The sequence below is a fragment of the Quercus suber genome, unplaced genomic scaffold, assembly GCF_002906115.3.
Source record: "Quercus suber isolate HL8 unplaced genomic scaffold, Cork oak 2.0 scaffold_388, whole genome shotgun sequence".
Classification (NCBI taxonomy): Eukaryota; Viridiplantae; Streptophyta; class Magnoliopsida; order Fagales; family Fagaceae; genus Quercus; species Quercus suber.
This window is the reverse complement of record NW_027069840.1, coordinates 15,503-27,258: the sequence shown is the minus strand read 5'-3', so window position 1 is coordinate 27,258 and position 11,756 is coordinate 15,503. Positions and strand designations below refer to the sequence as shown.

Sequence of the window (11,756 nt, the reverse complement as noted above, 5' to 3'; positions counted from 1 at the left end):
TTTGCACCGGGCCTGTGCCATATACTGTAATTTATGAAAAAAATTAAGGTCAGTGTCAGGATGTATGAAGCCGCCTGTACATCCTTCAACATCTTTTTGTGATTCTAATACTTAGAAATATATAAGATATTTGCAAATTTTACATGGCTTCCAAGTATATTTGAATGTCAAGACTTTGCTGTTTGTCTGGAGTATTTTGAGTACTCTGTAAGAGCCTCAAAAGCTTTCTAAAACAATTTGCTTGACACAAACAACTGATTGCTACTGTGCAGGTTTCTGCTTCCTGTCAAGAAGTGCCGAGAAGGCATGGTATTGTGGGTATATGTATGCTGATCTGGAAACAATTTATGAGTGTGCTGGAAGAATTGAAGGGCGGAAAGGCTCCATTACACAAATTCTGATTTTAGCATTGCCTAATGATGGTAATGGATTCTCAAATCATCTCACCTATTTACTGATCTTGTTTTAATGACAAATCATTTCTTAAACATTGATTTACAAAAAAAAGAAAAAAGAAAAAATCTTGAACTTTGATTTCTTTGTTTGCTCAATCATTATGCATCCAACCCTAGATCTTACTAGATATATCACAGAGGGACAGATATAAATTGACAGGCAGTGAACAACTGACAGGTAAAGTTTTAAAGGAATGTCATTTGGCATAGTAGTTCAATGGTGGGAAATAAATTTCAAGTGGATGTGGGTTTCTTATTATCACAGTAATTTAGTGCCATGTGTACATGATGTTAACATGTAAAACAATATTTTTAATAGGAACATATGTGTGTGTGTGTCATATAATAAACTAAATGCAACAAACTTTATCTAATTACAACTATGAAAAGTTGTAACTACCACTTTCCTCTTCCCCGGAGGTGCAGGTTCAAATATCCTTGACTGCATTTCACTTAGAAGTGCACTATAAATCTGTAGAATAATCAATTCTGGAACATTTTTACCTAGCCCTTTCATCCTTTCATGAAGAGACTGGCATGCAAAATCAATCTCCTCCTAACCAGTCAAGAAGAGAAGGATGTCTCCTTCAGGTTCTGTCAAGTGGATGTGTAGCACAGTAAGTAGGGATGCATCAAGGTAATCACTTTCTGGCTGTTTGGAGTAGAGTATTTCTACAGGAAAAGTTTCTACCAGGAATTGTAAATATATTACGGTTAAAGAAATACCCTGAAAACTTCTCTGCATCCAGTGTTGCAGAAGTGACAATTAGGCGAAGGTCGGGTCTTCATTTCACTAGTTGCTTGAGTAATCCAAAGAGAACGTCCATGTGTATAGTCCTCTCGTGTGCTTCATCGAGCATAATAACAGAGTACTGAGAAAGGTTATCATATTAGTCTGTACTTGATTACAATATCTGGACCAGAACAATCTTCAAATAGAATAGCATTTCCAACTTCCTCACCCAAACGACAACCAAACTCTTCAGCAACCCTCTTAACTATAGACGTTGCAGCCAACCTACGAGGCTGGGTACATCCAATTTTACCCTTTGTTGTGTATCCAGCTTCTGCTAGACATTGAGTTACTTGAGATGTCTTACCTGAACCAGTCTCACCAATTACAACTAGGACCTGATTGTCATGCACAGCTTGAATGAGTTCCTTCTTTAATTTATAGATTAGCAAGCTCTGCCTCTGTTCTTGAATGGACAACTTCGACCTCTGCCCAAAGCTAAGGGATTGTCCATGTCCATAAGCATCCTTCTTCCACTCCGGCGTATCATATGCTGATGATAAACCAATACCTCTAAGCTCATGTGCTAGATGCCTTTCACCCAACTCCGGCATAGGATCCTCCCAAGGACGATTCAAATCCTTAGGAATGGAGTCAAGCATGGTTCTCTGTTGCTGTTCGCAAACTTCTCTACGTTCCTTTGTAAGCACAGACTGAAGATTTTTTGCACAATTCAAAGACCCTTCTGGATGCTTACAAATTCTAACAGGTGACATATCCATTTAACTTGAATACCTGCTCTGCCCTTGTAGAAATGCTGGTTCATCCTCATTCATCTCAATCTCAACCTCAGCACCCTCTTCTTCTTCTTCTTCTTCTTCTTCTTCTTGATATAACTCCATCTCCTTGATAGTCCCTAAGACTCAAACCACCTGAAGCAATCAACTAATTCGCTTCCCACTTCTCCGGCGAACTCATTCCCTTGTAAACCTTATACAATTCCGGCTTATCCGAGTTGCCTCTCCTATGATCAACATTATCACCAATGTCTTCACTCTCATCGTCTCTCCTATGCTTCTCATGGCGATGGCAATGGCGATTGCTATGCCTTCCTTAGTTCTTGCAATCTCTTCTATCATCTTCTACATCCTTTTCTCTTCTATACTTGGCTTTCTCAACGCTTTCCAGCTTCTCCAACTTTGGCTTCGGCTTCGGGGGAGGAAGAATGGTGTGGATAATCGTCAGAAGCATACGGTCAAAGTAATCGGGCAACTCAGCGCCATTCTCTTTCAGTTTCGAGTCGAATTCGATGACGGTGTCGCAGTATTCGAGTTTCTTAAACCCGTCGTCTTTAGCGGGAGCCATTTTTGAAAAGATACAGAAATAGCTAGAGATATTCAATGAGGGAAAAAAAAAAAATCATCACTGGTGGTGGTGAGGGATTTGGCCTTGTGTGGACTGGTACCGGGCTGCTGTGACAATAGATTGAACGAGAGGCAGAAAATGGGCTAAAGGAGAGGCAGCTGCGCAGGGAAGAGAGAGAGAGAGAGAAAATTTGAGTTTATGAAAAGTTAGAGTTGAAACTGAAACAGTGGGCGAGTGAAATTTTTTAAGGGCAAAATAGTCTTTTTTGTTATTTGGTGAGTTGTCAAAGATTTAAGCCATTAGATTAAATCTATGGCTGAGATTTTAGGTATTGCACGGGATATGGACCCCTTCCAACATGCATCATTGTTTGTACTACATTGCGAGTGGTCAGATCAGGAAGAAAATTGATTCCCTGATTTTTTTTTCTTCTGGAAAACTTGAATTATTGTTTGTACTACATCGCGCATTGTCAGAAAATTATTGTTTGTAGTCTTTACTTTCTAGAAAAAAGAGAAAAAACGTGACACTACTAGAGTTAGATCGAATAATTGCAGTTGCACTAAGGAAATTTCGTGGAAGATGGAATATACATTCACTATTGTCTCTTTTTACAATGCATTTACTACTTTACTCCCTTTCCTACTTCTTTCTGATAGGCCACAATCTGAATGACCCCTTGTGATTAAACCAATTAATTAATTAGCTAAGTTGTTAATTAATCAATTAATCATGCAATTTTGTGGAAGTACAAACAAATCACCAAAAACTAAATATGCAATGGAAATTAAATAACATGGTGATTTGTTTACGAATGGGGAAAATCCTAACGGCAAAAACTCCACCGGGTGATTCTCAGGTCATCACTCCCGAAACTCCATTATTATCAAATCAAGCGGTTACAAGTAAAGGAATCCCAAGTACCTTACCAACCTACAGTTGAACCCTTACCCCAATACCCAATTGGACTTGATCTGTAGTGATAGTTTTCCCTTTTGGTGCACGGCTCCCAAGTACGTGACTAACCAGTTTGATGCACGGATCCCAGTACGCGGCTTACTCCTTTGCACGAATCCCAGTACATGATTAACTCCACAGCAACCCTTTGATTGTTGTAGTTGATTTGCAGCAGCTTTACATAGAAACACCAATAAGATCTTCAATGTTGGTGCAAGAGACTTTGCTTGGTTACAAAACCCAAAGGCGTACAAGAAATGCAGCAAGAACTCTTTCTTCTGTAGGAGGAGGCTAGGGTTTCAAAAAGAAAACCTTATGAAGCTCTCTAGGGTTAGGTTTTTTTTTTTTTCCCACCTCCTTTAAATAGGAGCTTTAATGGGCTCTCCTATTCCAAATAGGTTTACACAAACCTTGGGCTTTCCTAGTCCAATAAGGATTATACAAATCCTTAAACAATAGCCTTTTAGATTAAAAACGTTGTGGCTATAATCTGAAAACCCGTAAGCTCGATCGATCAACCAGCTGTCGAGATTTAATGAACCTCGACAGATCGAGATTCTATCGAGCAGGTATCGAGACCTACAAATTGCACTTTTCTTGAGCAGTTCTTGAGTAATCTTCATGTCTTCAATTTAACCACTTGTGATGATCATCTTGAACCTACTTAGATTTACCCAAATACAAGTAAAGTGCGTTTTGTCAAAGGATATGCAATTACATAAAAATATGTCTCCAACAATCTCTCCCTTTGGCAATCCGTGACAAAACCACAAGAGTACATTGAATGTCCTAGAATACATTCTACTCAAGATTACAGAATAAATAAGCCTAGTCTAAAAGATCTGAACCTTAGAAGGTGCTGCAAGAAGACTTGCCGCCATGTCGTTCTCCTCGTCTCACTCTCTCTCTCTCTCTCTCTCTCTCTCTCTCTCTCTCTCTCTCTCTCATCTGGGTTTCTTTGTTTTCTCCTTCTCTCAAGCCCAGCTGTGGCCCAAGCTTCTGCTTCCACTCACACCTATCGCCATTGGCGGTGCCTTTCATCGGTGTCACAATTACTGGTGGCCGCAGGTCCAGCTCTCTTATTCTTTATTTTCTCTCTTTTATTTTTTTTCAATTTTTATTTGCCTTTTAGACAAGACCGAAACCCCTTTGATACTCATTTTGTTTCATTTTTTTATTATTTTGAAGAAAAACATTTTGTTTCAGTTTTGATTAGCTTGATGAATGGGTTTTCTTGTTTGGATTTCTGGAATTAGCAATAACTATTATTATTGGCATTTTTAAAGCTAGTTTTTGGGTGGGCATTGAAGATGTTTGTTGAAATGCTTCATAGAGTTTTAGTTTATCTCTCTGTATTCTGCCTTTTTTTTTTTTTGGATTTTTATGCTAAAGCTGTGATGCTATGTGTATGGAAATTGGATTTTTTTTTATTAGCTTGATTAATGGGTTTTCTTATTAAGTGTAAAGCTTGATGGTGTAAGGTCCAGATTTGGGTTCCTTGCCCTCTCTGTGTGGAGGAACTTAGGCCTAAAAAGCTCAAAACAATGAATTTATAGAAAATGGGTTGAATACTGAGCCTTAGTTGATCAAACAGACACTACAATTGATCCAAATGTTAAGAAAATGGACCAAAAAAGGTTTGTATTGGAGACAAATTGTCCTTGGCAAGGTTCGAGTTGGCCTGTTCTTATATATTCTTCTCAAATTTAACTACAAGCTTTCTTCTTAGATGTTACAGTGTTTTCTCTTATGAATTTCCAATCCCCTTTCCATGAAGGAACTCTTTCCTTATATAGTTTCTTCTAAAGAATCTTGATCTTACACTTGTTGATCACCTGCGTTACCACTTGAGTGCTTGTCCCATCAAACACCCTCTCTGGTTGTGTAGGTCTTGGGGCAGCCAACTTTGTACTGTTCAGGGGTCTTCTCCACATTAATGCAGCTAGAAAGGTAACTGCAGAACATTAAATGCGGTGGCGACAGCTTTCTTCCTAAGATATCTAGAGCCTTCTCTCGGTCTAATGTCTCTACAATGTCTATTCATACTGACAGAACTTCCTGGGAGGTTCTCTTGTATCAGTAAGCCATTTTTTCTAACCTCGCCCATAGTTGGCCGATGAGACATTTATCCTCGGCTTGTCTCACTAAGCTATTATGGCCAAAACTAACTCTTTTATTTGCTAACATGGCTTCTAATGACGGAGACTCTTTCTCCTTGGACTAGGCCTTATCCTCGGCTTGGGTCATAGGCCCAATGTACAAATGTATAATGAACTTCCGAGCCTAATATCCCTATAGATGGTTTTGCTTGAGTTTGAAAATTGGGGCTTTGCAATATGGCCGAATCTGTTGTGATTGAATGAAAATGGGTTTTCTTGTAATTGTTGTGTGTATGGGTCTATTGGCTTTGGCATTTTGGAAATGTTGATACTAAATCTATGAATTTTTCTTCTGATCCTGATTTCTTTGCCTAAGAGTATCCATTTCTTATTCCTTAGTTTCTTTCACTGAAACAGAACTATGCTCTAATGAGTTTGTGTTGAAAAATATTTTTTTCCACCTGAGGTTGCACACTTGAGCTTATGAATAGTGCAATGGTTTTAACTCTCTCCCTTTCCTTTTTCTTGTTTTGTATTAAAATAAAATTTCGAAGAATCCTTAGCTACTAGTGCTTAACTTCAAGATGCATTCTATCTATTGTTGACGAATTTCCAATAATAATTTGATTTTTAAGATGCTCCAAATTGGGAGATATTCTACTTTTTCTTATGCTTATTGTTATTATTTGTTTGGTAGATACTTGTCAATGATTGGTTGAAAAAAATCAATGATATGTTTCATAAGCCTTCACTAATGTTAAATGTTATCATTGAGAAAGTGTTTTATATTTTATGTTTGACTGTTAGGAGTGTGTAGATGTGTGTGTGTGTGGGGTGCTGATGGGGAGTGCGAGTGGTGCTGATGAGGCATGCGTGTGTTGCTGCATGGTGAGGTGCTGCAGTGTGTGCGTGGGTTGCTAATGTGAGGTGCGTCTGCTGCTGATGGGGCATGCGTGTGCAGCTAATGAGGTGTGCATGTGCCAGTGCAGCCTGAGTTTCTAATGTGTCTGTGCTTTAGATAATATTGTATTTGATTAGTTGGCATTGTATACTTGTATTTTAGTATAGATATACTTGTATTACTTGTATTGGTGATATGTTTACATCAGTCTTGTGCGGCATTAGAGTTAGTTGATATAGTTAGTTAGTTGGAGGGAATGGGCTGGCAAGGTGGTTACAATTGAGCAAGGTCACAATGCTTAAGATTTTTGAAGCATTTGATCTTGAAGCATGCAAGACTCTTTTTTTGGTTATTATGTGGGAATTAGGTAATATGATGGTGGAAAAAAATTGTCTATGTATCGTGTTATTATGGCCTTGTAATTGAAGAATATAATTTAATACAATTTAGTTTATTTTTTGGATCAAACTCCTTTTTTTTTTTCTAGCTTACTTCCATCTTGGATCCATTGATTTTAAAATATGCTAAGCATCCTTGAAGACTCTTGTTGTGTAATTCTTGTTTTCAAGAGAACATATTGAGCATTAAGTTGTAATATGACAGAATTAGATTACCAATAGTATTTCCAAGAAATTCCATCATATAGATTGGCTTTTTGGTGAAGAGCAGGAATAAGGCTATATATAATTTATATAATTTGTGTTTTTAAGTCATTCTCAATTTTTAGTACTTCGTTCCAAGCATATTCAAACACAAAGAACTGTAGGTCTTCCCAGCAAGAATGACTCTATTTAGACTAGATAAAAAATTGGAATGCATTAAGACCTAAAAAGCTAATAATAGAACTCTGTCACAATATGGTATTTGCAAAACAAATTTGTTTATATTACTTTTATTCATCAACACAAAAAAACAGCCACTACATGTAGGTACAACTTGCTCAGCAATTCAATTATACAATGGCAACAATGGAAGGCAAAAATAATGATGCCATGGACGAGACAAGTTTGTTCGAAACTTCAATTTTTTTTTTTTTTTTTCCATTACACAAGATGAATCTCTTGTATGAATTAGCCGATAGTATGAGTTTACAGGCATATATGGATGGACAATGAATCTTTTTTCCTGAAGAAATATGTTTTCACAATTTTGGATAGGCCTATATTAATCATAACAAACCATGTACATATATTGATTCTCTTGGATGGCATGCTGTATTTGAAACCATGATTTTTTGGACAAGTATTTAGGTTAGGAAAGTTCTCATTTTTATTTCTGCATGGTTGAGAAATTGAGATGCAATGATTGATGAACAAACCAAAATACAATGAAGAATATATATTGGCAAGGGAAAGCATGGGAGAGAGAGAGGTTGAATAATTCAATTTAGACAAATTTTTTTAGTTCAAACCAACTGGGATTAAATTACACTATGGATTAGTTACATAGGATATAATTGAACCTTAATTCCCTTTAAAATCTAACTCCACCCCAATAGAACAAGGAGCCCTTGAGAACCTCAATTTATGTTTCCATTCTTGAAGCAGATAACAAAGAACTTGTAATTAATAAGACCAACGAAAAATGGAGACACGTTTATCATGAACTAGTGCGGACGAAACCTATTAAAAAACATTCGTCTAAAGGTCCTCTAATTCCGGATTCACAATTTTGGCTTCCTTCTCAGCTTCAGTTGTTCCAAAGAGTGGAGCATCAAGTTCAGGAGGGTTTTGGAAATATATATCTATGTTAGTAATTAAATCCTATCAAAGAAAATACAAAAATGGAAATTAGAGAACAACTAGCACTATCCAACATAGTTTAAAATCTCCTGAATCCATTAACCATCAGTTATACTTCATGCCTCTAAATGTTTATGATCTTACCATATAGCGAACTAGAGCCCAATTGACACCTCGGAAAAATGGGTGACGCTTAATTTCGTCTGCTCCTTCCTAAGAACCCAATCTGTTTTTGGGATCTCTATGCAACAATCATTACATTAACTGCTTTGCATGGAAACTTACCTGTAATAGACCAAATTTCTCTCAACACCAAGCCTTAAATTTTGGTTTCTACCCATAGTATTTGTATGCACCTTAAGTTAGTTTCCACACTCATGCACAACGTCTATAGCTAGGAATGAAGTTTGGTAAAGAGAAATTTTTGCAGTAGACATCAAATAATATGTATGTAGTGTGATGTTTTGGTTTCTTTGCATAACTCTGCTTCTACTAAATTGAATGCTCTCAATGATTTAGGAAGACTTCTCCAAATGCCTTGAAGCATATATTATTTTCTTTTATTAATTGTTTTCCTTGAAACCCACTTTTCTTTATCCTTTCCCAAAAGATTAATTTCACAATCATGCAAAGTATGTCATAAACTAGTCAAACTGATCCATTATGACAAACTTCAAACTAAGAAATTATTATCAAGCTATGAATCATAGTTCTGTTTCAATGAAAGAAACTAAGGAATAAGAAATGGATACTCTTAGGCAAAGAAATCAAGATCAGAAGAAAAAATCATAGATTTAGTATCAACATTTCCAAAATGCCAAAGCCAATAGACCCATACACACAATAATTACAAGAAAACCCATTTTCATTCAATCACAACAGATTCGGCCATATTGCAAAGCCCCAATTTTCAAACTCAAGCAAAACCATCAAGCTTTACACTCAACAAGAAAACCCATTAATCAAGCTAATAATAAATAATAATAAAATCCAATTTCCATACACATAGCATCATAGTTTTAGCATAAAAATCCAAAAAAAAAAAAAAAAGGCAGAATACAGAGACATAAACTAAAACTCTATGAAGCATTTCAACAAACATCTTCAATGCCTACCCAAAAACCAACTTTAAAAATGCCAATAATAACAGTTATTGCTAATACCAAAAATCCAAACAAGAAAACCCATTCATCAAGCTAATCAAAGCTGAAACAAAATGTTATTCATCAAACTAATAAAAAAATGAAACAAAATAAGTGTCAAAGGGGTTTCGGTCTTGTCTAAAAGGCAAATAAAAATTGAAAAAAAATAAAAGAGAAAGAAAATAAAGAATAAGAGAGCTGGACCTGCGGCCACCAGTGGTTGTGACGCTGATGAGAGGCACCGCCAACGGCGATAGGTGTGAGTGGCATCAGAAGCTCGGGCCACGGCTAGGCTTGAGAGAAGGAGAAAATAGAGAAACCCAGATGAGAGAGAGAGATTGAGGCGAGGAGAATGCCATAGCGGCAAGCATCACTGGTGGTGGTGAGGGATTTGGTGGTTGCTAGCTATAGCCATGGAGATTCAGCCATAGACAAAGGTTTGGTGGAAGAGAGAAATATTTTGAATTTCTTTCGATTTGATGAGAAGCTTAGGTAGGAAGTAGTGAGGAGAGAGCAAATTGAATTGGCAAAGAGCTGAGCACACGGATTGCCAGCATGGATTGGTGAGCTGTCAACGGCTTAAGCCATTAGGTTAAATCTATGGCTGAGAATAGAGCTATTGCACCCCATGCAATACCCCAGGTATTGCATGGGATATGAATCCTGTTGGAAGGAACATCGTTATTTTAATTCCATAGTTTTGTTACAAATTTTTTATCTTTTATTTTTGGGGAAAAAAAAAAACTAACGTATTTTTAATTTTTTACAAAAACTCCCTTCATTTTTAAGTTTTTAACCCCCCTTAACCTAAAAATACACATTTTACTTTACCTTATTTCCATCACCACTTTACAGATGGCTAGAGTAATTTTAATTTAACACCAAAAAAGCTGCTACTTTTTTCCCCTTTATTGATGAGGAATCCCTTTTTTTTTTCTTTTTTTTTTTTTCTAATAAAAAATCGAATACCAAGGTATACTTAATTGGGGGAATTGGCCTTATATATATATATATATTTCTTTTTTTTTTTTTCTAATAAAAAATCGAATACCAAGGTATACTTAATTGGGGGAATTGGCCTTATATATATATATATATATAAATTTATTTAACGCAATCCATGGCACTTTGAAACCAATTAATTTCAAGGATGAATTTTTAGAAATGATCACTAGAGAACGACTAGGAGTTCTTAAAAGTTTTAATTGGAGTATTATTGTGTTGGTTTCAATTAAAAGCTTTTCTTTCTTCTTTAAAAAAAAAAAAACCAGAGGTAGGCAAAATACTAAATTTTAGGATAAAACTTACCTACAACAATACCTTAGGTGAAATATATCAGGATATTCAATTAAATTCAAATCACCTATTATATTACAGTAGCCGTGTTGGGATTCATGGAAGCCTCCTCCATCTTCGGTGTATAAATTAAATTTCGATGCTACTGTGTTTTTTGACTTGGATAGGACCGGGTTTGGAGTAGTGATCAGAAACGATAAAGGGGATGTGATGGCTGTGATGTCAGCCAAGGGACCTTCGGTCTTTTGTAGTGAAGAAGCGGAACTCCTTGCTTGTAGAATGGTAATTGAATTTGCCACGGATGCTAGTTTCTCTGAATTCATTGTTGAAGGTGATAATAGTATAGTCATGCAAGCTATTTCCTCTCCGAATGCTGATGAATCGTTGATGGGTAATGTGGTAGGTGATATCCAGCAAATGCTTAGAGGGCTGCATTGGGTGAATGTTGAGTTTACAAGAAGTGGGGGAAACAAAGTGGCTCATGTGTTAGCTTAATGTGCTAAAAATATTTTTGAGGATATGTACTAGATGGAAGATTTACCTCCATTTGCTAGGGAAGCTTTGTATCATGATGCAAACATTATCGGTTAATTGAATGAAGTCTTTTCTTTCAAAAAAAAAAAAACCCTATTATATTCAACTTGAGAAATTTCTTAATTAAACTAGGCAATAGTTTAGACCCAAATTTTAATTATAGGGCTTAATCAATTATGCCACGTGAAATAAAATTTAAAAAGTGAAAGGAACGGAATTGCAAATATAGAGGGAAGAAAGATGAATTGATTGAAATAAAGAAAATGTCTAACTATTTGTTTTTAGACCCCTTAAAACACAATTGGATTAACCTAATTAATTAGCCAAGTTATTACTTAGTCAAATTATGCAGTTCTAGGTTAACATAATCATATAATCATATTAATGTAAAGTGCGGAATATAAAGAACATAAAGATATGATCACCCAAGAAAACCAAACTGGTAAAAAACCTGTGGAGGATTTAGCCTAGCTATCCTCAAGGTAAACCTGAATCCATTATAGAAAAAATTGAAGTTTGTACAATAGCGACT

The 11,756-nt window shown here is 36.2% G+C and overlaps 1 protein-coding gene, 1 long non-coding RNA gene and 1 pseudogene across 2 annotated transcripts; 1 reads left to right on the top strand and 2 right to left on the bottom strand.

Moving 5' to 3' along the window:
* Positions 1–619: 619 nt before the first annotated feature.
* On the bottom strand, positions 620–2,247 carry LOC136062164 (probable pre-mRNA-splicing factor ATP-dependent RNA helicase DEAH5; annotated as a pseudogene).
* Positions 2,248–7,882: 5,635 nt separating this feature from the next.
* Positions 7,883–9,963, bottom strand: LOC136062176 (uncharacterized). The gene is made up of 2 exons (XR_010623994.1): positions 9,599–9,963; positions 7,883–8,537 (listed from the first exon to the last, which is right to left on the bottom strand). It is a non-coding gene; the product is annotated as an uncharacterized LOC136062176 (long non-coding RNA).
* Positions 9,964–9,994: 31 nt separating this feature from the next.
* On the top strand, positions 9,995–11,185 carry LOC111988302 (uncharacterized). Its single transcript, XM_024020091.1, has 2 exons — positions 9,995–10,036; positions 10,775–11,185. Exons 1-2 carry the CDS (start codon positions 9,995–9,997, stop codon positions 11,183–11,185), a joined length of 453 nt encoding a protein of 150 aa, XP_023875859.1.
* The last annotated feature ends 571 nt before the right edge of the window (positions 11,186–11,756 follow it).

Excerpts from the sequence above, each read along its gene's own strand:
- LOC111988302 (XM_024020091.1), top strand. The coding sequence starts at position 9,995 with ATGGCTGAGAATAGAGCTATTGCACCCCATGCAATACCCCAG. Across the intron at positions 10,037-10,774 it reads CACCCCATGCAATACCCCAG|CCGTGTTGGGATTCATGGAA; the intron begins GTATTGCATGGG and ends ATATTACAGTAG.